The following is a 27,199-nucleotide window of genomic DNA, read 5'->3' as shown; positions in this document are numbered from 1 at the left end:
GTGAAAAGCATTCAATGGTCATTTAATTGTTACATTTATGCGATCTGACAGGTGGACAGGCAGCTCTTATTACTGAGTTCAGAGTAAAAAAAAACATAGAATTAGAAAGAGAAAATGCCTGTGGACATGTTCTGGCTGACTCTAACAAGATGTTTTTCTTGTACCAGGACAAATCTCCATTTTCAGGCTGGGATCATGCTAACCCAATAACACCCCATAATGACATAAAATCTAGTCTAGTTTTTATGAGCTGTTGCTTGTCATTAGCTAGCCTTATTAGCCTTATGCTAAGTTTCCACTGTTGTTTATAAGTATACATTCAAAAGGTGGGAAATAGAAATGTGCATACATTTGTAAATATTTCCAATATAACTACACTGTTGTATGGTTGAAGTAGAGTAAATCTTTGTTTACAGAGTATATCCAGAGCTAGCATTTTGTCTATGTTAGCTTTAGCGTAGCTGGCACGGGATGTTATTGAAGCTAAAATGTTTCATCACCAGAATATTCAATTCTTTGGATACATTCATCAATATTTCAACAATGACAAAAGTATGAAATGGCCAAATCTGACCAAAATGCTATCAGCACTGATGGTGGTTCACTCACCTCAGCTTGGCAGATGCTTGAAACAAAAAACTGAAATTGATAGGTAGACCTACTTTCTGATTTATTCACTTAATAGTACAACTTGAGGCCACTTATAAACCATTAAATTACACTAACAGATCATAAAACTAAATAAAATAAAAGGAAATGTTCACATCTAGTAAACAGTAACACACTCCAGCTTGACACAGTGGAAAACTACAGTAAGTGAATCCCAATATTAATGTAACTTTGGCCTTTGTGACAGATGTTATTGGGAGTGACAAATTTTAAACAGAATAAACATGTTTAAAGCAAAACAGCAGCACACTTTCAAAAATTCCTTTGCCAATTTTCTGTAAGACTGCACCTTTAGTTGTGGCTCGGTTGTAGAAGACTTTCCAGCACAGAAAAGCAGCTTCTGTATAAGTTTACAGTAAGAATGGGAATAATTTGGTTACCACAAGATGAGGGCCATGTGGACCAGTACAAGAGAGGAGGTCGGTGAAAATGGATTGAGCGGAGCTGCATTTCATTGTAGGAGGTCCATGCAGACGGTTTTCCATTTTTCACACTAAATAATAACCACCATCTGTTTCTTGAACTCTGAAAATGGCAAGTATTTTGAAAACCAATGGATAAATGTTATGATACTGTCAAAGTACACTGCTTTCCAAAAATAAGGTAAAGATTACCCCTTTTTTTATTTTAGACATTTGTTTTTGATATTCTTGGACTTGTCCACTTATTACTACCATACGTTCTACAAGGCCTGACAACAAAGATGAGTAATGTTTGTACTTTGACACACCCATCGTAGCGAGTATTGTTGCTAATCTAATCACGTTTCTTAGCAGGATTTGCTCCTATTCTTCCACCAAACACTCAGGTCCTGTCAGTTTCTCTAGTCATCTCTCTTGACCTACTTCTTAGAAATCAGTTCACTAGTTGCTGACAGTATTTAGGTCAAGAGACTTTTAAAAGGATGACAAAGCTTATAGCGTCATATTTAATTTCTATGTCAAGGTACGTCACTGGCAGTTCAAGTTACTTTATTGTAAACCGTGAGATTTAAGATGTTTTCAAAATACATTCTTTCAATGACTATTTTTCTTTGAGTTTGTCCTGTACTACAAAAGTTATTAAACTAAATGGATTCAGATCTTCTTTTAAGTTTGAACTGCTGATTCAGAACTTTTTGAAGGATAAAAAACATGACAGAACCAAAGTTAATAAAATGTTTACAAAAACATAGGGTCAAAGGTCATCAGTGTATACCTTGTTCCTTGATTTAGATTGAAATCCAGAGTAACCGCTCATCAAGCTAGTTCGACTAATTGTCCAACTAATACCAGCTCATTATTAAACCACTTTATTCTAAACTTTTAGGTTTTAAAATCCTTAAATATTGGCACAATAAGCATAGATATGAGCAGCACAAATAGCTACATGCTAGACGGTGTCGCATACGTGAGCTCACTGCTTTTGCAAACACTGACTAGTATTTATTAGCACTTTATTGCCCCGTTAGCTGAGCAAACACAGTGGTAGGACACAGTATTAGCTGAGTGACACACAAACACAGCTGTGGCCACGTCCTAATTAGCATTCCAACATGAGAACACAAATGTGCTGCGTTATTAAGCTAGCCTAACCAAAACCCTTACATGTGTCTGTGTGTGTTGGCTTTCTGTCCTCAATTACATGGTGCGACGCACAGCAGCTCAGGTAACACTTTATTTGAAGGGGGTTGAATAAGACTGTCATGACACTTTCATTAACATGACATAACACCTGTCATGAACATGAATAAGCCTTCATGAATATTTATGACTGTTGTCATAAAGCGTCATTCGGTAAATTATGACACTTTTAATACCTCTGCATTGTTCTTCCTATTCGGCCTTGGTCCTTTCTCAAAGCCCCGGTGTTCTGGAGTTTATGGGAATTTTTCTGCCGTTTGACAGAAACACACTCCATTTTATTGTTATTGGGTTTTTTTACCTCATTTGTTGATACGACTTTCACGTTTTTTTCTCAGTGGGGCTTTTAAAGCCACAGGGAGCTGCAGTGAAAGTCCATATTTAAAGTTTTTGTTGTGCGCTTCTCTTTTATCAGCAGAGAGAGAGAGAGACCAACTGGATGGGAATGACCAACAGCAAAGACTATGAAAAATACCTAATAAAAAAAGAAGCCAAGCGATATAAACACTGTGAAGATTTTAAAAACCTGAGTTTGTTTAGTCTCGCATGGTTGATGCAGCATTTCACTTTTTTTTTTTACAATGAAAACAGTTAAACTTTCTCACTGGAATAATACATCAACAAAAACACTGATGGTCCAGTTAAAAAGGTCGTGTTTTAGCTATGGTGTTATGCATTTTTGTAATTAATAAATCTAAGACTGAATGACTTTATCTTCATAATTTTCACTATTACTCATAATAAACTCGTGAAATAAGAATTTCTATCTCCCCAATTGTTGGCTAGTAAGACAAAAAGATATTTGACAAAACAATAAAAAAGACCATAAAGTAATATTTTTAGCAAAAAGTTCAAAAGCTTTGCAGAGTCTGAGTAAAATAATATAATCTTGACTTTAGAAGAACCCCAATTTAAATATGGACTTAATAATCCTAAAAGTACTGATTCCAACACATTTTACATTTAATATTATTTTGTTCTCAACCAAGAAGTTTGTTTCTCAAAATAGGAGCAGCACCCCTAGAAAGCTAACGCAAAAGGAGAATTAATAAAGTAAAACAGTTTTATGTACATTGACTTGAGTGACAAGTCAAAAAAAATACATAAACAATGGAAAAAAACAAATCTTTATTGGTATTACAGCACTTTGCATGATAGATCTGTTCATGGATGGCCGTTGTTTGAAGGGTGTCACGCGGTGGGTTTAAATAAGGACTTTAGGTAACCCAACCATCGTCCTCTTCTGTCACTGCTTTGACTGTTTCAACTCCCTGGTCCTGTTTCTACTCCAAACTCCCTCTCTTCTCTTTCCTTCTGATCCCTGATTTCCGTTTTATCCTCGTCCAAATGACCTGGCTACACAAACAGGGAGCACGCACGCAGGTCTTTGCCTGGACACTGGGCTGATTCTGGTGCAGTGCAGACCAAAACGTTGAGGGAGAACTTGTCTTTTTGAGGTTTCAGTAACTTGTATCGCATGACTCTGGAGTTTCAGTAAGCCAAAAAGCTGAATTGTTGATTTACTTTAGCCAGCTGACATCGGTTTTGGCTTTGTTATTTGAACTTAAGAAGCAGAGACAAGACACAAAATGAAGCCAAATGGATCTACCTTTCACCTTCCTTCAGCAGTTATTTATACATAATCCTCTTGTTTCCTCGTATTCCTGTTCGAGGGATTTCGCCCTCATAAAACACTTTCCATAATTTTTGATCAGTGTCCAGGGATCTCTTTTGAATCCAGATCAAAAGAGATCTGGATTCAGATCTAGATTTAGTATCTGCCTAAAAAAAAACCTTTTAAAAAGTATTTGCATCACTCCTGAAAAATCCGTCCCACCCTTGAGCCCTAAAACTGACTGTAATTCGATTCTTTGATGTGGACCTTTAATCATAACACACAGAGACTACGGGAGGGACAGGAGGTGGAAAGACAGGCAGAGAGAGAGAGAGAGAAGGTTGTGTATTTTGGCTACAGTTTGTGGTGTATGGGGGATTAGTTATTAGTGGCTCTGAATTAAATCAAAATATTTGGAGTGACAGATTTTATTTTGCTCCAAAATATTGTCTAATAACTAATATGAGAGGGAAAGATTTTACTGTGCCCAAACCACACACACACATGCACACACGCACAGGCACACACACACACACGCACACATGCACACACGCAGGCACACACACTTTTTCCCTTACATGTACTTAACAGTAACTCAACTTGTGAACATTAATTCTTGTATTTTTTGGTGGAAAACTATTCATTAACCTTTCTGCATTTTTAGCGTAACGCTCAAGAGGAGTGCGGCAGATGTCACAATCGGACAGCGGGGAAGTGGCGGATTGGTCCTGTCAGACCGTCAGTTCCCAAAACCACAAAAACAAAACCTTGTGAAAGCGCATGCAGGTTCCGTGTGACCATGTCAGACTACGCACAGGGTAAAAATCTCATATTTTAAGACTGCAGGAGGGTTAAATTATATTTCTCAATCTAGTTTAAAAACCTGCAATGTAGCTCTAGCAAATTTATACAAAACTATTATTTCTGGAAGACATTACAAAGTCCACTTTTTTACCATCTTTTTTATTTTACAAGATTTGCAATCCTTCCACAAATTTCCAATAGAAGTAATACCAGATTGATTTCATTACAATCCAGCCGAATTCATGACAGTAAAATCCAAAACAGCTTATTAGATCGTAATCGAAAACAGTCTGGAAAGAAAACTCTCAGCGATCCAAAGCTCCTGTCACTGTTTGTACCAAATAATCAAAAACCTCTGATATTTTTCTGAACTGAAAATTGGCCTTTGTGGTGAAGAAGGTAGTGATTCTAAATATGCCGCTCTCGTTATATTCAAAGACTCTTCATGTTTGACCATCACTTGATACTAAAATGCTGCCAACAGTCCCACAGTGGATACTCTAAGTTGTTTCCTGTCACCCATGGCACAAATCAAGTTGGTTTTATGTGTTACAGATAATAAATTACAACAAGTGACCATCCATCTGGTTTCTAATTGAATTCTGCTTATCTGAGATTGGGGTGGGGAGAAAGTATGTGTCTTGGAGGAAAACAGGAAGTCTCTCTGCCCATTGAAACTCTTCAGCTAATTCTGGGGGATTTCAAGGCAGTCCCATGCCAGGAGAGACAGACTTCTGTCTCCTTCAAGTTGGGTCTGCTTGGTAATCTTCCAAAGAGAGCAGGCGTCCTGGCCCCAGATCATGGAGCTCATCACCATATCTCTGGAGTCTCTTTAGCAAAACACTTACATTCGGTGCTTAGATGCCTTATCGCCATCTCTGTGTGCTTTCCAAATGGACTGAGATGACTTGGAGCGGGAGTCAAAACCAGTGTTTTACTGAGAGGGTAGCCAAAGCCTCGTATTTTCTGACTTTTAAAGAGTGAAGTCAACTTTCTGGCTCGACAGAGTGATACTGTGACAACAGACGCCAAGACAAAACAGATTACTTGACTTCAGCTAAGGGTGATTCCTTCAGTAGTGATGATAAATAGAAAAAAGGACAAAGATGATAGGTCGTCATGCACCACCAGTGTGTCTGGCTCATTTAAAATGGGTTTTATAACACACGGTTCATGCATAACACTCAATATTGACTCTCTGGACTTCCACTCTACTCTTCTTTTGGATGCCATTTGAAAGCTCATGTGCATTAGCTTGATTTGTGATTTACGGACATCCAAAAGCAAATCAGACAGGAGATTTTCTTCAAGAATTTATGACAAAACAGTTTTGTGAAACATGCCACAACATGCCCAGTCTTCTTATGAAGAAAGCATAAGATGCAGTTGTATAATGGCAAACCCTTTTATAACCAGGTCTGGAGAGCTCCTGCTGGTTGACCTTGGGTTGTTGGTCAACCAGGCACCTGGTAGTCCACTCCCTGTTGGCCCAGCATTGGTGTGGATGGGCGTTGAAGTCGGGACCCCATTTAATTGTGAAATTGAGACAAAACAATATATTTAACTAACCATTTCTACCTGCAGGCTTAGCCAGTTTGTTACTACCCAAGTGGTTCACAGAAAACTCTACGTCTGTTTCTGTAATAGCAAAACCAGATGCCTTCTTCAGTCAGCGTGTTCTTTCCTCTGAGATCTTTATCTGCAGAGAGGATAGATGGTTGTTGTCTTTACTTTCAAGAAGCGACAGTTTCTGACTGTAAAAGTGACTTGGATGCTATACCGTGAAAATTTCTCTTCACTGTTTCTCGGGACTGCTGAATCTCAGTCTGTTTTTGCGTGACTCCTCCGTCTCTTTTCCTGGCAATCAGAGGCTGAGCTGAAGTCACATTTGGCAGAAAGCTGGACATGAGCTAATCTATGGCTTGTTGCTTTGTCCAAAAGATCCTCAGATGACCTTTTGAGGCAGGAAGCAAAAGTCCAAACCAGAAGTCTAGGAATAACCCGCAAATCGAATTCAAAACGCAGGACGTCCTCCATGCCGGATCTGGATCTGAACACAGAACAAGATAAATGCTAGATTTTACACACTGGATTATTGACTCTGAGCTGGTTGTTCCACATTGCTAACACCTGCAATCTGAAGTAACTCTAAACTTGACCCCTTTGCTACTGTAGGCTCCTTGCAGGAAGAAAACCTCTCAATATTTTGGTAGATTTATCCTAGTTTTCTCTCAGTTTGTTCATAACAAAGACAAAATCCCTAGAAATCATTGTGCAAGCACACACTTAAATCATGCTAACAAGGAAGAAAGATGACAAATTGGCCAATTTTTTGGACGGAAAGGACCACACACATCCGCGTACCCCCTGACAAAAACCTCCACAGTAAGAGAAAACAGTATGCATCAGACCTCACACACACACACACACACACACACACATACATACACGCAGACATACGAGGAACTCTGGCACACTCAACGAGTGTGTTGTTGCGTGAGGGTGAGTCAGCGCCTATCAGTGAACCCAAACAATAACAAAGAGGAGCGGCGATGTGAAAAGGAAGGAGTTACATACACATAAACAGACGATAGCAGAGAAAAAGCTTCAGACTTTACACAAGTCAGCACAACAGTAACAGAAAGCCCCGGTTTGTGACAGTCGCACATCTGGCGCGTGTGCCTTAGCGCAGCTACAACCTGCTTCTATAAACACACTGAGAGTAAAGCTGAGGCTCCAAGTGGTATTGTTTGTATTTGCAGCACCGAGTTCAAATCTAGAGGGTAATCAGATCCAGGAAGTTATCAAATGTGAATATTTATTAAGTTTAATAGCTGAACATGGACGCAGCACAAGGTTTCCTGATAAGCAGCTTCCTGGCAATGAAAGCACACCCAAGTTTTTGTATGTTGTTAACAGGACGGCAGATTACAGCAATAATGGTGACTTTTTAATTTCTCCAATCTCATTTGTTGTTTTTAGGGGATTTTTTGGCAATAGTGGCTTTTATTCATTATTCTCTCTGCTCTACAGGAAGTAGGGCAGAGAGTGGGGGAAGACATGCAGGAAATGACCAAGAGTCTGGAATCGAACTCAGAACAGCTGCGCCCAGGACCAAAGCCTCGGTATATTGCACATCTACTCCACCACTGAGCACTTGAGGCTACCATGTGCCATTTTTTATGACAATATCATGCCTATAGCACGTTATCAGACCGATGCCTGCGTGGCGTAACGTCGGAACGGGACGTCAGTCCACGCATGATCCCGCCCCTCAGCTTCATGCTGGAGGGCAAAAAACTGCTGGCCAAAAATGACTATGATTGGTTTTATCTGTCAAGTTGTAAAAATAACGCTTTTTTTTGGTGGTGTCTTGATACACTAGCGCCGTTGTTGTCTGCCAGTTGCTATGGCAACAAGTCTGTAGCTAACCGAGCGAGAATAAAGAAGAATTTGAGTGGTTTTGAGTTATTCTAAAACTGTTTTTCTGCATTATTTTCCCCTTTGCTGTGGCACACGGCACTAAATTAATAACACCTACATCTCCAGGTTTCATTCTAACAGAGATGTTTTACCTCAGCAGCACAGCAATGGATGGCAAGTAAAAGAACAATCTTTTTGTGCGTATGCGCAAAGATTCCTGATGTAAACAACGACATGCAACATGTCTATAACTTTAACCAATTCTGAACCATCAAATCCGGATTAGCAAAAAAAAAAAAAACAACACAAGTCTTCTACAGTCCAAGTAATTTAGTTTCAGTACTGAGAGAAGTATAAATGTACACTACAAGACTGACCGCCAGGTTCTGGAACAATGCTATTAAATTTACCCAACATGAGGAAAAGTTTGTGAAATGAAACAAAAAAAACATTTTAGACTCACATAAGCTAAAGCATTAAATTACTTGAAGGTTCAAGTTTATTTCTGGTTGTGATTTACTGGTTTGATGTAATTTCCTGCCCTTCACAAAGCTATCTTACCAGATGTGTAGGATCATAAAGTCCCCATTTCTTGCCTTTACGTAACATTGTTAGGAAAAATTGTGGGGGTACTTAAGCTAGAGGTGATTTAAAATGCTTGGGGGGGGGAGAAAAAACAGAAGAAGTTAGCTTTCAGTTGTTTTCATTTACAGTCATGTATTGGGAAAGCTGCTCAAACGCTCTCTGGCGACCTGTCTCGCAGCTGCAGAGTTTATGATCTGGATGTATATCCCCGGTTTGATGTTTTTGCTTCATCCAGCAACATTGAATCCGCGCCCAGCCGCTTCTGCATTCGCACGTGTTTGTTTGTTTTTGTGTGAACGCCGAAGCTCCAGAGAATTCCTCCGCCATACAATGTTTTTTGTTCCGCATATCTTTTGTCCTGTAAGCAGGCTGGCACGGCCTGTTGAGCGGGCCGCAAAGCAAAAGAAAAGGGCCTGCTTCCAGATTAAAAATAGCCGGCCTTCACATGGGAACCAGGGGATTCCCCCCGTGCACACACACACTCACACAGACACACACACATACAAGCCCCGTGTTTTTCATTAAGTCTCTCCATCTAGTGTCATGACTGATTCGGCTCCCCATTCAACCTCTTGTCACCTCGGACGTCTCCGAATGGACCGGTAATGTATCGAGTTGTTTGGAGTGAAACAGATGTACTCCTTTTAACACTCGCAGATTTAAACCGCCGGGCCGATTTAAAACCAGAAATATGACTTCAGTGTGTCTTAAAATAAACGCATGTGCTGCTTCCTCTCAGGTTAATAAAAGACAACGTAAAAAAAAACGAAATTTTGCATCGGGTTGTGAATGCAGAAAGCTGACAATGAATACTGACACGACATATTAAAGTATGCTTTTAAAAGCACTTTAATATGCTTTTATTAAAGCATATAAAAGCTTTAATAAAAGCCTCATGTTTCCAAAAGGCCAAAGAACAAGAATAGGCTTGCAGAAGTCAGAGGAGCATCATGGTAGCTTGTTTTTCAGATTTTAAATTATGAAAACAAAAGTTCAGCATGAGTTTATGGTAGATATTTCCACAGCTAGCAAAGAACTGATAGAAAAGAACACATATGTCAGTGTTATGATAGAAAAAAACACTGATACAGATAGCTGGATGAACAGATGAAAGGACAAATAGAAGAAAAACTGATAGCTTTGCAAATAGATGGATCGACAGACAGAAAGACAAAAGATGAATGAATAAGCAGATTGTCTAATATAAAGGTGGATGTAAAGACAAATGATTGGATGGTGGACACAGGACAGGAAAAAAGAAGCCAAATCCAAGTGGACAAGCAAACCAACAAATAACATTCCTTTGATAATGGAAAATGAAAAATGTGTGAAATGTTCTTGAACTGTTGATCATCAGGAATCCATTCAGACCTACTTTCAGCGATTACAATTAACCCTGGATGCTTGGAAGCAAAACGTCAATTAAAAAAATGTCATGAAAGACCCGGTTGACGCAAAAGCTCTGGTAAACATCCTGTTGTCACGTATTCTCTGGATATTTGCTTTCTCACACATGCACAACAGGAGAGTGTGTGTGAAGGATGCATTAACGGTGCTGGACACACTCCGGAATGACCCCGGGGTAGAACTAAAGACGAACCGCGACGCAGACTGGACAATGCAGCAGAAAGAAAAAAAAAAACACACTCTGGGTCTCCTGTTGGAATATGAGCATAACCAAGACAGAGCTTCACTTCCTCCTTACCCTTAAGAGTTTTACTTCAGAGTATTGGGATGTCATTGTCTTGTTGCAAGAAAAAGTGCTGGTTTTCAAAGTGTTTTACAAATAAAAAGTTGTGGCATGTATTTCACTCAAACCAGTTCACCAAGACCACATCAGTGAGAATGCGTCAAAGCATATTCACATTCCAATCTAAACCTAATTGAATATATGTGCCAAGACTTTAAAATTAAGGTTAACAGATGCTCTGAGGCCAGCCTGTTTGAGTTTGAGTAATTTTATAGAGAATATTAAGTTCAGCTTTCAGTCTCTAGATGTCCACAGGCGGGTTTGAGAAATTCCTCAAGACACCAGCAGCTGTAATTTCAGTGAAAAGTTGTTTTATAGGGTACTGACACGAGGGCACTGGATAAAACGCAAGCTACACTTTTCAAGTTTTAAAGTTCCAACAAAATACATTGAGGTTTGTGGCTGCAACATGACCAAATGCGGAAAAAAAAAAAAGTTCAAAGGCATTGCGTATGTTCATATGTGGCACTTCCTTTGGGAGCATCCGAAAGCAAGCATCTTATCTGGCAGTCGACTTGGCAAACAGCAGATGCTTCTTCCTGCTTACGCCAGTGGCTCGATCTGATTGCTGTTTATTGAAAATGGAAAGAGAAGGGAGACACAGATGGACTTTGACACCATCATGAGTCAAATTGATAAGTTTTATCTGTCCTGTTTGATGAGTGTGGAAGAGTCCACCAAAACAGAAGCGAAACAAGCGCCGGCTTTAAAAAGTACATCCCCCCCCTCCTGGTGTGACTCGGTGAACAGCAAGTTGCTTCTGATTTCAATTCTAACTGGTGACTTTCACTTTCATTATCTGCAGGAGTTAAAAAAAAACCCCACTAATGTTTTACTTGTCTGAGCTTAGTTTTGAACTATAAAATATCACCAACCCCATTCTCAAGCAGAATGTTTTACAACTAAGAGATACAGACAAAGTGCAGATGAATTACTTATGGAATTATTTCAGAAGATAAGAATGACATTTATCAGAGCCCAGGAGTCTGAATCACCTCCATTACTGACCCCCATTTTTCACCTCTGCACACAACATCTGTAACCTACTTAAGAGCTTGCAGCCTCGGCTTGCCCAAATGGCTCCAATATGCTCCCCTCCTTTTATACACAAGGCTGAACTCATTTCTGCTCAATAAACCCAGCTGGACATAGCAACCTCTTCCACTCGGGATTGCTTCTGAATTGCGTTGTTTGACAAGCCCACGGTCTGGCAAGACATGCCTCTTCCCGAAAACGCCCGACAAGTCAAAAAACAAAAAGCAAAAAGAAGCGTGTCCAAAAACCTTCCATTATGTTTTAAAATGCAACATTTGTGTTAGCAAGTTTGTAAAAACAACCACTCAACTTTTCATAGCTTGTTTTGTGGCTAGTTTATGTGTGTTTCTCCAACAAAGAAATGGTCTGCGTTTTTCATCCAATGAAGATTTGTTGCCTCGGGAGCTAGCTTACAAGCGAGTGGGAAACAGCCGCTACCTGAACGCGTCCAGGTAAGAGCACGAGCCCCGGATGCACGAGGCGCTCCGAAGGCTAACATGTCAAAAAGTGAGGGAGCACTATGCCGAAACTTCCCTCCGCATAACCAATTAAAAACCTCAAAAGTTCAAGTTGGACTAATTATTATTTAACAAAAACAACAATAGGTAACATTTCTGAAAACAGGTGAGAAACATCCACTAAATCTATGTTTACAAGCGATGAAAATTGCGACATTTGGTATAGTTGTAAGACGATATCCCTACCCTTATGTAAAGGTCAGATTTTTATTTATCTTTTTTTTTTTTTTACTTTTTACATTTTAGAAGGCCACCATATATATATATATATATATATATATATATATATATATATTTTTTTAAAAACAAGAAGTGGCAGGAGAAAAACCCTTCCTGCCCCTCAACTAATCAGTTGAAAACCTCAAAAATTAAAGTTGAAATTATTATTGAAAAGCGCATCATTAGGTAACATTTCTGGAAATGGCTTCAGAAGACAAACATCCACTAAATCTACGTTTATAGCGATCAAAATGACCGTATCTGGTAGCTGAGTTGTGAGATGATATCATTACCTTAATGTTAAGTTATAGATTTTTTTGACTGATCTTTGACATTCTAGAAGGTGCTACAAAGACATAGTTTTAAAAGCAAGTGGGAAGCAGCTCTTACCTGTGAGATGGACATGTTCAGGTAGACAAAGAGCCCAGTGGTGGACGCAATCTGCAGGACCACCACCACGATCACCACCATGGCCAACCACATCTTGGACGGTGCCTCCCGGCGCGCGGTCCCGCCGGGGCTCCCCGTGGGGACCATCATGTAGGTGGTGGACTCGCTGCTCACCGACCTGAAGTAGTCCTGGTTCTGCTGGTGGTGGTGCTGCTGTGCGCTTGGAGTGGCCATGGCTTTCCCGACGCATGAGGGGAGCATGAAGCCTGGAACAACAATAGCCCTTCCACGGAAAGTGACGGGATTAAGTGGAAATTGTTGAAAAAAGATGAAGAAGAAGGATAAGAAATGTCTATATTCCCATGCGGCCGCCAACCAGTGAAGTCTTTTTCTTTACACTGGAAGCTCAGCGCAAGGGGAGCAGGAGAAGGCAGAGCGGCGAAAGTTAAAGTGTGGATGTGTCCATGTCTGCTCGGCGCTCCGCTCAGCTGCCGTATGAGGTTGGATTGGAGGAGGCAGCTGGGCTGGTGGGCTGAAAACCGAGAGAAAGCGCAGCGCGAAGGGGCAGGCTTAACCTCTTCATCACCCTGGAGCTGTGGAGGAATGCGCGCGCGCGCGCACGGCCAGCGACACTCACACACACACACACACACACACACACACACACACANCTGGAGCTGTGGAGGAATGCGCGCGCGCGCGCACGCGCAGCGACACTCACACACACACACACACACACACACACACACACACATGCGGTTTCCTTTTTGTTTAAGCGAGACTCAAGACACGGGACTGTAATGCCACTCACTGCCAAAACACATAAACAACAGGAAAAAGTGTGAGACCGAGAAACAAGAAAAAGCTGAGCTGGTTTAATACAAATAACAGAAAATATCTCAGTTTTACTCATTTGTGTTGCCAATAGTGTTAGCTTTTTATCAGCTTCTTATTTCCGGTCAAACATTTCATGAATGTCATAGTTTCTGTTTAAAAAAGAAAAAAAAAATCATAAACAGAACGCAATAACCCAAACATGTCAAGTTATTATGCTTACAGGTCTGTGCGTGTCTGAGTTTCACTCAGTTCCAGTCTTACCCGCCAGAGGGCGCTGTCGTCTGGTTCTAATTGACCTTATGAATCAGAATTAATCTCTTTTATCTAAAATGGATTCATAGAAAAAAAAAGTCTCTAATTTCCTCAGATACAGCTATGTGAAAAATTAGGACATCCCATTAAATAATTAGTCCTTTGTCAATAAATAGCCATTTGTCTAATTTCATCTTTTAACATCTGAAAAACAGAGTAATTTAATGACAGGCAAACATCAGAAAAAAAAAAAACGTTTATTTTTTTTAATTTTTTTTTTAAATTCATTAAACAAAAGATATCAATAAAAAAATGGTATTTAGTCATGGGTAAAGTAAAGACACCCTTCTGATAGCCGGTGTTACCCCCCTTTCATTGAATTAAGTAATCTATCTTGTTTCTGATATCAGTATAAGGAAAGTTTACCCCATTTCTCACTTTCTTGGAGTTTGTGTCTTTTCCCAGTACATGCACGGGTTTTGTCCGGCTTCCCCACAGTTCAAAAACGTGACTGTTCGGTTGACTGGTCTCTCCAAATTGCCGTTAGGTGTGAGAGTGTGTGTATGGATGATTACTGGTCCTGTGTGTGTTTGTGTTGCCCAGCTGATGGACTTGCAACCTGTCCAGGGTGTAGCCTGTCTCTTCCCCTAATGACTCTGCACGCAAGAGCAGGTACAGACAATGGATAGATGGAGTACCATCATGCCACAAAAAGTATTTTTCTATAACAATTTCTCAAAGTTATTACCAATGCCAAATCGCTGTTTTTTTTTCACTCTCTGAAGTGTTTGCTGCCAGATGCTGTCTTGCTAAAAAAAAAAGTAAACCACAGACATGATCCATTAGTGGCACCTTCAGAGTCAAGAGCCCAGTGATAAATCAGGCACCCTGCTGGTTTAGGTACTGCACCTCAAATATGTCAAACAGAGTGTGCAGCTCCGCTTGGATTCCTTCTAACTCAAGTGTCTTCCGGTGGTGCATACATGGCACAAGCTTTCTACACCTAAAGACATGCTTCAGCCTTGCTAAACAGTATGATGGCTTCACTTTAAGTGCGTGGGATCGACAGTTGTTGACATTAAAACTTTTGCTGTACACTTTTAGCATGTTACTACAATAGATGACCGAGATACCTCAGTATGCTTTCAGTGGGATAGCAAAACATTCTGGGTCCTGTCCATGAGCCATGTTTGTTGGGTCCCACACTCACTTTAGCAGCAACTCTCACTGGTATTTTTCTCATTTCGTAAGACAAAAGTAAATTTGATCTTTATTTAAATCTATAAGCCAAGCAAAAGCTTAATTGCCAGCATCTCCAGGTCTCTGGATTGGCAGCTGCAACCAGACCTTGGATAAGCACAACAAACAAACAATGAATGGAAGGATGGATATTGTGCAATAAATTAAAAAAATTTTTTGAAGAAAGATTTCTTTTCACAATTAGGAGATGTGTTCTAACTTACGCTAAAATATGTCTACAGCTGCAACCATATTTGTTTTTTTTGTTTCTTTAATGAAACCATTATTGGATATTGCTCATCGGGGAGCAACGATACATCATCTGAGTGCGTGTCTCCACGGAGATATGGCAGCTTTCCACTAATGAATTCATCACAGTTTAACTGCTTTTTGTTGGGAAACCAGGACTTCAGTGAAAACAAACAAGAGCTTTACCAAACAAGAACTTAAATCAAAACCTTGAATCATTTCATTTCTCACATCATTTCTGAAATACTTTAGTCTCGAGTTTTGACCAATCACAACTGAGTTGGGTATCGGTTTCATATAGTAACTTTAATGACATACTTGAATTACAGTAAACATTTAGTTGCCCACGTCAAGGAGAGTCCTTTATGTCTCCCTTAGACACCAATGGGAATACACACCACATAAAACTACGCTCACCAGCCACTTTATTAGGTACACCTGTTTGGGGTGGTATTATGTAAAATTAACTTTTTTGAGCTTTACATCATATTGTTCTGTTATCAGAAATCATTATTTCTGAGGAATGTCTTCAACAGCTTAATGAATCTGAGCCAGAACGTATTACGGTAATTCCTAATTCAAAACCAGGCAAAGCAGAGTAGGAGGCTGGTGAGTGTAAATGCTGATGACACGCTCTTCTATGTGTCAAATCCCCAAATGACACCACATACCTCTTCTGTTATTATTGCTTAAATCTGTAGCGTGTAGCATTATATCTCCATTCAGCTCCCGTTGTGATTGGGATAAAAATTCACTGGATCTGGCCAACATCATTATGCTAGAGTTAAAGGTAGTTCTACATGTCATCTAGCCAACAAAGTAAGCCAATACAATTTGCTGATGTCCAAACAGTCAGCTAATGACAGGTCAGACTTCAATTGGCTGTAACTTATCAAGAAGTAAGAACATAGCTTTTACAGCTATCTCATTTATATTTCTTTCCTCAGGGAATGGGAAATGGGAGCATAGGGAAAAATATCTCCATGAAATTAAGAAATTAATGGTTTGGAATCGTTTGTAGCACCTATTTTCTTACCTTTCTGAATTAACATAGGTTGGCCTTTGCCTTGTGCTTGATTGTCATCTCCCCTTAGTGCTCCATCTGGGCTTCCTCCCATTGAAGTGGATTCCTCTGGTAGAATTTTGACCGATCCAAATGGCGACGCTGATTTTCTGCGCTGTTTTGGAGTTGTAGTCTGTCTGTTGTTTGGCAATGGCAGTAGAGGAAGTGAACAGAGTCGTTTGGTCCATGTTGGCCACGTTTCCAAATACTAAATTAGCATTAAGAGCCACCTTATTCAGTTCAACACTCTTTCCTTTGCAGTGGCGGATTGTTGTTTACAGCACAGGCGATTTCCGGTAGGCTTTCAGAGTAGCAAACTAGCACACTACAGAGGACATGGCTAGATGTTAGCCATTGGATAAAATGTAAAATCTCAAGACAGCAATCATTTCTCAAAAGCTGAGGGTCCAGACCCTCTGGACGAAGCGAAGAGTAGAACAAGAAACGCTAAAAAACATGTTTTTAATTAGCAAATTGAACTCCATTTGTTTGGTTGGTTGGAAGACGTGGCAAACACCCCACACCGGTAGAGAATGACGTTCCTCAGTGTTCAAACGGTGATGCATGAGGTTTTCAAAGAGGATGTTTATGGGTTTCCTCCCCTCCAGCAGAGGGAAAAAAAAATTCTGACTCCTCCTTTTTGCTATACCTCCTGCTGTTAGATGTTGAAACCCTTCTGCTATCCATCCAGTGTCTGTCATAGCACTTTCTCTCTCCTCCATCATCTCACTCATTCCCCAGAACCCCCCTTTGCTTAGTGGAAGCTGACCTCCTCACAAGTTTTTCTCCAGATGTACACCTCCTCTGACACCACAGCTGTCCAGCAAGCCCTGCAGCTCATCAATGCGACGCTGTTTGTCAGTGTGCAAATGAGAGTCAGTCAGTATTACCTTGGTAAGAAAACATAACAGTGATTAGCAGTGGGAACCGAAAGTTTAGAGAAGTATTCCAAGACATATTACATGTCAGAGTGTGGGGGGGGGGACTATAACTTAGTGCAGCCAAGTTAGTTGTGTATGCGTCGCGTACATTTGGTTGAATGTTCTCAAATAAACATTCGACAAAAAAGGAATCAATCTTTTTTTGTTGTCAAATTCATTTCAAAAGACTCTTGAGATTTTCAGTCGAACATGTAAGTTACTTTATAAGATTAAAATGAAACCGCATATGTGTGTAAGTGGTAAAACATTTTTTTTTTTAAATAAATAATTGTAAGGGAAGAATATTTAAGCAGTAACTGTATCCCTTTTGAAAACTTCCTTACCCCACACTGCTCCTCCGTCAGACAGAGGGGATCCTTTCAGGGGCTATTTCTGAAACTGAAACCAACAAGCCAACTCTACATGGTAATTTGTCAGAGTCTGAAAACGGGGGCCGTATTTTAATCTGTTTGGACAAGTATGGAAAAAGTACTTCTGTTGTGCTATCGTGCTGCCAACAAGACATGTTCCTTAACCGGGGATTTTCCCAATTCAGATTTTTCTCTCCATTTTCGCTGATGGTTTGAGCTCACACCAAATTTCCTTAAAACCAATTTTTAGGTGTTGATTTGCAGATATTATTCATCCACCTCATTTCCAGTAACTGGCTGAACCTAATGTGCTTCACTTATTTTTAGCTACAGCTGTACGATTGCTTGCGATTCCACAGCAACTCAAAGGGTTTAGGAATCAAGATGAGATGAAAACGTCTTTCTGAGGTTTGAACCAAGCATCAGAAAAGGGGATTTAAGTCACTTTGAACGCAGCGTGGTTGTTGGACTCAGAGGGATTTTCACACACTACCATTCGTCAAGTTAGCTGAAAATTGTCTGATGGCATTCAAGATAAAAATGTCTTGTTGGCGTGAGAGTTCAGAGGAAAACAGGCAGACTGGTTGGACAGAACAGAATAGTAGAAATAAATGCTTGTTGCCTTCTCTTGTGTTACGACACATTGAACGTTGAAGCAGATGGACCTCAGCAGCAGACCATGCCACTTTTTAAAAGGGTACTCTCAGATTTTTTTTTTCTTTTGGATAACATTTGTCAATGAACAAGTACTCAATATTTAACTGCCTAATTTTTTAGGGGTGACTTTCGACCTTCTAAAATAACTAATATTCTTCCAAGCTCTACTGCTTGTTCAGGTGGATTTATACACCAAAGCACATAAAACATATAGATCTTCACGTAGTATGCATCTCACCGGTCCATCTCTAAAGCATAATGCCAAAAAAGATTGCATGGATGCTGTCCATGTATTTGCTGTGTCCTCAACAAGGCTTCTGACAAACTGGAAATAGAACTTCATTCCACCCATAAAGGTTGGCGCTGAGTACGGCTCACAGCCCCGCTTTTAAATAAAAGTAGAAGTGAAGTGGGAGCTTTAAAGCCCGCATAAAGCTAAGTGAAAAGCTCGGAGTGTAAAATGCTCACAGCTGTGGTGGTGAGTCTTTAACGATAAGCAGTCTTTCTTCATCCCTCACAATCTTTATAGCGATCCGTTTTCAGACCCTGGAAGAAAATAACCCTCCCAGCCATTCCTGCAGAGGAGACCAAGACACGAAGCCTGCGGACGCTTTTTGTTGTGTTTAATTATCTGACATATTTGGACACTCGCACCGGATTTTGTCTCGCTGCATTGCGGAGTCTCAACCAGCATGGTAGCATCAGCTTAGCGCCTGAATTTCATGGCAATGCAACCAACAGCTGTTCACACAAAACCCTTAAGCCACACCTGGTGCTACATGCAAGAAGAGATGGGATCTACTGAATTACTAGTTTTCCTCTGGGGATCATAAGTGTAAAATTTTGTGTGGTTTTATTTCTTCTTTAAACATTATTATTTAGTCTTATTAATATACCACCGTGCTTGTATTTAAGTCAGTTTGCCCTTTTTCCAGTCCATGTTTAGTTGCCGTGAATGTCACATTTGAGCATACACCGTTTTTTTTTTGTTTGTTTGTTTTTTTGCTTAATTCAATCCATCTGTGTCTGGGGTAAAAAAAACTTCTCATTATTTACACATCTGTACATGTGTTTATGTATTTAAGTGAACATAAATAGAATAAACAAAAGTTCTGGGCCCAAATGTCTGTTTTCATCAGCCTAAGTTGAGTCTCTTTGTTTTGCTTTAACTAGTGGCAGTCAAGGAACAGGCTGAGGAGAACAAGAATTACTTTGTTTTATTGTTTTGGAAACGGGTCTTGGTGAAGGTTTCCTCATAACAAGCAAAGCATTTTCTAAATACCTTTTGGTTAGCTCCTGGTTTTCATTCATTCAAAGGTTTCAGACGTAAAGAACTTTTGATAACTTTTTGCCTCAAGTTGATCTTAACCAGCGACCGGCATCATGTAAATGATCTGTTTTGAGGAAGAGATTAACCCACTCGTCATATATTCAGCTTTGACAAACGGGATAAGTAAACGATGATTTACCATACATTTTCCATAAGCATTGCGGGACCTTTCCAACTACTTCATTCAAATTTTTAAATCACTGTGAGAACCACAGGTGCATACAATCAAACATTCCTTCTTCTGTTTATGAAAGAATGGGTTGCTTTCATGAGCTGGGTGGCTCGTTCCGTGCAATAACTCCATTTGTAAAAGAAATCCCAAATATTCAACTGTCAACTGTTGGCGGTTTCATAATAAAGTTAAGGAGCAAAAGCAACGCGGGCACGGAGTGGTAGGTTACGTAAAACCACAGAGTGGAGACAGTGAATGCTGAATGAAGTTGCCAACTGCCTCCAGAGTCAGTAACTTCAGACCAATAAATGTGGCGAGGGCTTTGATTAGCTTAAAAACGGTACATAGGGTACTTCATGGGTTTGGATGGAATGACAATTTACATTACCAAGAGCAATAAAGAGCTGGGTTCAATGGTGCAGAGCACACTGCCGCTGGACTCTCAGCTAGAAGAGTGGAGATGTGTTTCATTGAAAGACGAATCGCTCTTTTTCTGTCAGTGAGCGATTCTGGGTTGATACTCTTCAGGACAATGTTACTTCCTGACTGCAGTCTGCCAAGTGTAAAGTGGGATGGATGGGGGTATAGAGTTTTTTTCAATGAGAGTGAGAGGAACGCTTGACGTTGAAGCACACAAAGACATTTTTGACAATTTGCTGACCATCTCTGTGGGAACAGTTTGGGGATGGTGCTTCCTGTTCCAACATGTCTGCAGACGTAGTTCACTGTTCAGAAAGACGTGACTGAGAAAGTCTGCACACGGGTCTGACCCTGCGTTAACTTAACACACCACCTTTGGGATGAAAATGTCCAGCATCAGTGCCTGACCCCACACATACTCTGTTCAACGAAAGGTCAAAAATATCCATACATAGACATTTACAATCTGTTCGTTTAATCGTTTTTCAATCCATTTCACCCTTTATTCAACCTAAAAACACTGAAATTATCTTTTTCACAAAAGGTTTCTGACCAAGACTGTACATCAAAGTTGGCTTAAGACAAAATTTTAAATACTAACACATACAATATAAGTTGTAAAAACAGAATGTAAGGAGAGCACCCAGCCTTGACCATAAAAATAATTCGGACTATGTGCCATGCTTGGTGAAATAAATATTTCTCAGATGTGTTACATGCAGCTCTACTTTTCCTTATGAACCCAACAAATATAGAACTGTTCAGCGTAAAACAAAGCAAACACATTCTGCATATTTTAAATTAGATACATGAAACACATTCAATTTACACTCTTTCAAATTAAGACAGTTGTTTTTTTGGGGGGGGCTTTTTGTCGGGGGGCCGGTTAAGAAAAGAAAGAGCAGCTTTGTATCCATACAGCTAATCATTTTTGGATCTGACTGAAAACATGCCAGAACATTTCTCCTGTGCTGCCATCTAAAGGGGATGGACTGCAATAGGTGCTGAATCCCTGTGGCTGCATGAGCTACACCAAAGTACTCCATCTGTTTTGGACTGGCACCATTATTTGGGCTCAGCAGGTCAAAGCCACAAATATAGCCATTAGCACATTAGCTTTGAGCGAAACTAGCTTTGTTTAGAAAGCCAAAAAAGGAAGTCAGAATACTAAACAAGACAGAAACCAAACTAAAAGGAACAGTTCCTTTTACAGGTTAGGAAGGAGCAGCACTTATCTATTCTGCAGTAGATAAATACTGGCATTTTATTTTATAAAAATCCAGATTAGCTTATCCCCTGGGCTAAAAGCTACAAGCTAGCCAGAGCGGTGCCCAAGATCAACACAGACGTTTATCATCAGTTCCAGTTGTGAAAAAGTTGTAGCAGTTTATGTCGATGTTATTTTGTGAGCTTGTGGTTGTGTTTAAAGTGTGATGTCATTAGAATCAAACAGATGAGTGTTACACAGAAAATGAAGGCAGGAAACAGTTCGCGACCAAACATCTTCCTGTGTGAAACGTACCAAAAACAAAACATTTGAGGCTTTTTTGATCGTGGCGAAAAAAAATAAAAAATCAATTAGAAAAGTACATTTGCGTAAAAATCAATTCACCGCAGTTTACAAGCACCCTGAGAAGATTTGTGCTTTTATATGTCTTTTGTGGTTACTCTGACTGGAAAGAATTCACATGGTTTCACAATGGAAGAACTCTGGTGGCGTACTGCCTCCGACCTATATTTCTTTTTCAGATAATCATCGGCTTCTATGCAAGTAGACAGATAAAATGAAAACCCTCTGAAAAAGTTAATGAAGTACCATTTACATTAACCCTATATGTGACTGGAGACGTTTTAAGAGGGGAAGAAGTCTACGTATGCTTTGAAACCCTTTCAGAGTAGCTCATATCTTTCCGTAATCTGGATTTTTACCGAATTAAGATGCCAAAAGGGTTATCTCCTGATGATGAAATATGACCTGCTTGAAACATTTTAGAAGGACCTCACGTCAAAACTCCTGAACAAACACGTACTAGTCAGACAGGAGGTCACATTTAGCTTTATCCAGCGATGAAGTGATGATTGTTTCAGCCAGTTGGTGAGCCAGCTGATGAAGATCGCTTTCATCCGACCCCTGCTGCTTGTTTTTCACGCTCAAGACCCAGCTTAACACGTCACACGACAGAACCTCTGCGAAAGCCTCCACGCCGGCTCCATGCGCCTGCAGGCCGTCTCTCGCCAGGTCGTTTGTAGATAGGGAATGCATCAGATGCTCCATCAATTCCACTTGGGGGTCACTGATCACACCGCCCGAGTTGTCCTCCTTGTCTTTCGGAGTGGGTGGAGGAGGAGAAGGCAGGAAGACTTTTGCTAGCCCCCCCTTGAGCTTCCGAGCGAAACTGTTCCTGCTCCGCTCCAGCTCCGGGATGAGGGGGGTGGTCGGAGGGGCATCTGGGTAGTCCAGGGAACCTACAGCAGGAAGGCCCGATTGGTACAGAGGTGGATGGTTGGACTGAGAGTTTCTGTGAGTCTGTAATTCCCTTAAGGAAATCATCTCTCGTTCCAACAGGTCCTCTTCTTCTCCGGATGCAGGGGGCCCATTTTCAGCCTCTTCACAGTCGTTCTTTTCAACATCTGATGGCGGATATTGAGGCAAGCAGACGTCTTTCAGAGCAACCTCAACTATTGCTGATGCCAACTCCTCGGCTAAGGTCTCCGGCGTTTGAATAGGTTGCAGCTCTGCAGGTTCCAACTTTTCCATTTGCTCTAGAGAGGAGAGGATTATGTTGTCTGCAAGATTTTGGGCAAACTTGTCCAGAATGTCGGCGTACATGGGGATTCCTTTGCCAGAGGTTTCGGGAACGGGTTCTCGCCACTTTGAGTCTGCGCTTAGAGTCTGCATTGGATCCTGTGAAGATAAAGACAATAAGCTACAATGCCTTCCTTAAGAATCCATGTCGAACTTTTGCAAACTTTGTCACATTACATCCTCAAACTTTAGCGTACTTTTTAAGGTTTTATGTGATAACCCAACACAAAGTACAACATAAGTCTTCAGTAAAAGCTAAAAAAAGGTTTGTATAAAGAAAAGTTAGCTGTACTTTTTGTCAATACTCTTAGTGAGAACTTTATAGGAATGCACTTAGATTCAGTTTCAGTTTTTTGGGTTCATTTCTACCAGCTTTTGACATCTAAAGACCTTTTCATGCATGTTTCTCTGCAAAGTGGCTCAAGCTCAATAAAATTGGATATAGGACATCTCTAAACATTAATTTTCAAATTTTTTCCCAAATTTTCATTGAGTCTTACGTCTGAACTTGGGCTCTGCTGTTTTAACACATGAACGTGCTTTGATCTGAACTATTTCCATCTATCTTTACATCAACAAAGCACCTGGTTAGTTATAAATGAAGTCTACAGATTTAAGTTTGGTTATTATCTGAGCAGTTCACCTAATAAGAGTTCTACAGGCTTTTTTCCATAAGAAAGAGGTTTTTACAACAAAAAACTAATAGTTTTCATGTTTTTTTAACGTGAGCAAGATTTTAAGGTTGTATACCAGGTTACCAATCTGAAGGTAATTTGTTACACTGAGTTTCATTTTGGGACATCGAAGTAATACAACAGTCGCACAGCTTTTCTGATTTCTTTTCGTGAACTGATTTGCAACTGATTTGTGTTGGTCTTTCAGGTAAAATTAATAGAAAATGCAAGTTTGTGATGGTATTTTGTCAAAATATGAAAGAGTTCAAGTTCAACATTTGGCACTGTGTGAGTTTTAGCATTTAAAAATTCCCAGAGCTTTTACTTTTATAGAAAGAATGGAACTAAACATTTTGTTTGAATGGCTTGGCTGCAATATTTCTCAGTAAAAGCAAAAAATAAATAAATAAATAAATAAATAAATAAAAAAGTTCAGTTTAAAGTGTAGTAGGATACAAATGTTGCCCACAAATGTTGCTTCAGCTCTCTTCAGGGTCTTAGTCTGCTTCGTTTTAGAGAAGAAGAAAAAAAAAGCTGACAAGCTACGAATTGACAGAAAGCCCCAAGAAACATCAAAAGAGATAATTGAGTCAGGAATCTTTCAAAGCAAGAGAAAGACCAGAGAAACAGAGAGAAAAGGAAGTCCCCCTCTGAAGCTTAGGATGGAAAGTAAGATAAGGCCTCAACCACAGCCTGTCACCAGATGAGCTGTCAGCCAGTCCGGATGTGACAGGCAGGAAGTTCAGTTCAAAATTGCTCCAGCTCAAATTGCTGGGCTTGGCGACAGCAGCAACCTGTCACTCACTCTGTGGAGCTTTTGCAATTCCAGCGAATTAGGCTGGGAAAGCTGGAAAACATACCGTGGGATAAACATCTAAATGTTTTGTCAAGACCAAGTCAAGTGTTGGTTGGTTCTGAAATATATTCTATGCAAACAATAACACATAAAGCCATAAAAGTGTCACGGATCTACACAGTCTGCACAGCATGGATCAACCAAGGAAGAGGAAGTTTTCTAAATTTGGGATCATTTTGATCTGTTCACAGAATAAGGTAAATTATTATTATTCTGTTGTCATTTCTTTTGGATTATTCCAGTTCCTTTCTACGAGATATTTGAGTTTACATGAATTAACTTTTATTTATATTGTAGGTGAAATGTAGGATTTGCTCCCAGGTTTTGTCTTACTGTAACCGGAGCTCTTCCACCATGCTGAGGCTTCATCGTGACGGGGGGGTGGATGAACCGTTTAACAGTCCATGATAAACCCCGGTGTTTCCAGAAAGCAGGCGACTGAACTGGATCTTCAACTCAACCATCTGCTCCCTGTTCAAGTTTGTCATGACTGTTAATTGTGTTCATTTAAGGTTCTTGCAAATCCCTGCATTGCAAAGGACTCAGTAGCCACAAACTTTCATTTATGCATTCTTATTATTTAATTGATAGCAATATTTTTGCATGCCCAGACTACTGAGAAATTTCTTGCCCAACTGGTTGTGTGCTTCTCTGTCAATACCAAGAACCATATTTCTCCATATTAATGTGCAAACTTTTTTGTAGCCTCATCAGTCAGATTACTATTTTTATGATACTTTCTCTGATACTGTTGAGACAATTGCTTGTCGTCCAAAATGAACAATAAGGTCGTTTTTGGTCTTATGACAACATGTGCCTCTAAATCTTTGGGGAAGCATTGTAAAATGACAAATTGGTTAGGCCTTACAAAACCAGGTTATGCTAGCGACATAGCTCCAAGGTGTCAAACTAGCGTAGCAGATGGCAAATAAAAAATAAAACTGGTGTAAAGTTAGTTTTGGCTTGTGGATGTTAATTTTTAAAGCCAAACTTAATTTACAACAACTTTAGCCAATACACCTGAAGAGAAATACAAAAGCATGAACGAAATAGGCTAACTCTCGAGAACCAAGCTAATGTAAACAATACCACTTTGCTAAGCTAGCACAACAAACTGTGAATGAATGATGACACAACTGTAGTTTCTTCTTGTGTTTTAAACACTTAATTTTAAGGTAAAGTAAGTTCATAAAAATGTGAGCCTCTAATAACATAAAGAAAAATCAATGAGATGTCAGAAATGTATTTATTGTTTAAAAAAAAAAACAACAACAAGGAAAAGATGTCAAGCTAGCATCACAGATCCAAAATAAATAGTAAAGAAACTCTGAAGTTACTTTTTGTAACCTTTTATACATGGTCATTTCTTTTAAGCTAAGGTAAATCTAAATTTCGCACTTTAAAAACAATAAAACTACAGTGCAGTGTAGGTTTTTCTTTAGATAAACTTAAACTAAATATAGCGCAGATTACAATGGAGCCATCTACATAAGTTTTTATCATTCTGTAAACTTTAGCAACAACCTTTTATGGCAAACTAAGACAAAAACAGTTCATCTTTTCTTTTTGCATCTTCCTCCACTGCAAACTAGCATTTTGAGTATCATCAGAGGCATCCTGGGGTTTTTAATTCCACAAACCAGTCGCTCACAGCAAACACGTTTCCAACATTTTAATGGCTTGTTGAGCTAATATCCTATTGTCTGATCAGTCAATCAGACAATAGGAAACATCATACAGAGCGCAGAACGGGCAAGATGCAGAGTGAAGAGCAGATGTGGAACAAATTACAGCAAGAACAAAGAATGTTTTCTCCTGACAATGCGAGTTGTACACTCTGATGAGGCAGAGGAGCGTCCGTCACAATTAGGATGCCTCCTCGTTATATTATACAACCCCAAACATAAAGTATTGACCCTGGTCATTGTGTCGTTAAATTAATGACACCAGTACGCCTTTGTTGGGGTTTTCACAAGCAATCAAATGCACTACATTTGCAGTAAGTACAAAGGCAGTTTTAAGTGTGTTTTGTGTTTGGCTGAAACCTCACTTGACCTTTAAGGAAGGCTTTATTTTTTTCCTCTTTCTTTCCCACTGGTTCATCTGTTGAGAGGGGGCGAGGGGGAAATAAAAACTCTTCTGCAAGAAGCTATTTTAGGTTTGTGTGAATATCCCAAACCATCATTTCCTTCAGGAAAAGAAAATAACTGAGAAGAAATTCAAAAATGCCTCAAATAAAAGTTAATAAACATATAGGCTGTCAGAACTAAAAAGAGACAGACCATGTTGAGAGTGGAAGATAAAAAAGGCAAGGAAAATATTAAGTGAAAATACAAAAAGAGTCCTGAGAGGCAACTTGATGTACGATATGTTAACGTATACGAAGCTTGAAACAGAAAAAGAAAGACGTGAAGCAACAGGCAGCCTGAACTATATCGGCGTGTAGGCAAACTTACCACATTGGAGCTTGGTGCACAGTGTCTTCAGTGTAAATGGTGACATGGGAAAGAGTTCACCAGTTTTGCTCACTTCCTGTAAGTTTCTGTAAGTGTGCTTGTGCGTGGGAGGAGCCAGTTTAAGAAATTTACAGCACTGAGAAAAAAAAAAANCCATGTATTTGCTGTGTCCTCAACAAGGCTTGTGACAAACTGGAAATAGAACTTCATTCCACCCATAAAGGTTGGCGCTGAGTACGGCTCACAGCCCCGCTTTTAAATAAAAGT

The 27,199-nt window shown here is 39.8% G+C and overlaps 2 protein-coding genes across 2 annotated transcripts in view; both read right to left on the bottom strand.

The window, feature by feature from the left end:
• Positions 1-13,152, bottom strand: part of tnfsf10l (TNF superfamily member 10, like) — a 67,748-nt gene extending 54,596 nt beyond the window's left edge. Inside the window, exon 1 of the mRNA XM_007561738.2 lies at positions 12,631-13,152. Within this exon, the coding sequence (XP_007561800.1) occupies positions 12,631-12,891 (261 nt within the window). The 5' untranslated portion in view covers positions 12,892-13,152. The remainder of the gene's footprint in view (positions 1-12,630) is intronic.
• Positions 13,153-20,618: 7,466 nt separating this feature from the next.
• LOC103144657 (A-kinase anchor protein 11-like) lies at positions 20,619-27,011 on the bottom strand. Its single transcript, XM_007561737.2, has 2 exons — positions 26,933-27,011; positions 20,619-23,045 (listed from the first exon to the last, which is right to left on the bottom strand). The coding sequence occupies exon 2, from the start codon at positions 23,037-23,039 to the stop codon at positions 22,170-22,172; it is 870 nt and encodes a 289-aa protein (XP_007561799.1). The 5' UTR covers positions 23,040-23,045; positions 26,933-27,011; the 3' UTR covers positions 20,619-22,169.
• Positions 27,012-27,199: the final 188 nt, after the last annotated feature.

This window comes from Poecilia formosa, unplaced genomic scaffold, assembly GCF_000485575.1.
Source record: "Poecilia formosa unplaced genomic scaffold, Poecilia_formosa-5.1.2 Scaffold130, whole genome shotgun sequence".
NCBI classification, from domain to species: Eukaryota; Metazoa; Chordata; class Actinopteri; order Cyprinodontiformes; family Poeciliidae; genus Poecilia; species Poecilia formosa.
This window is presented reverse-complemented; position numbering and strand designations above follow the sequence as displayed.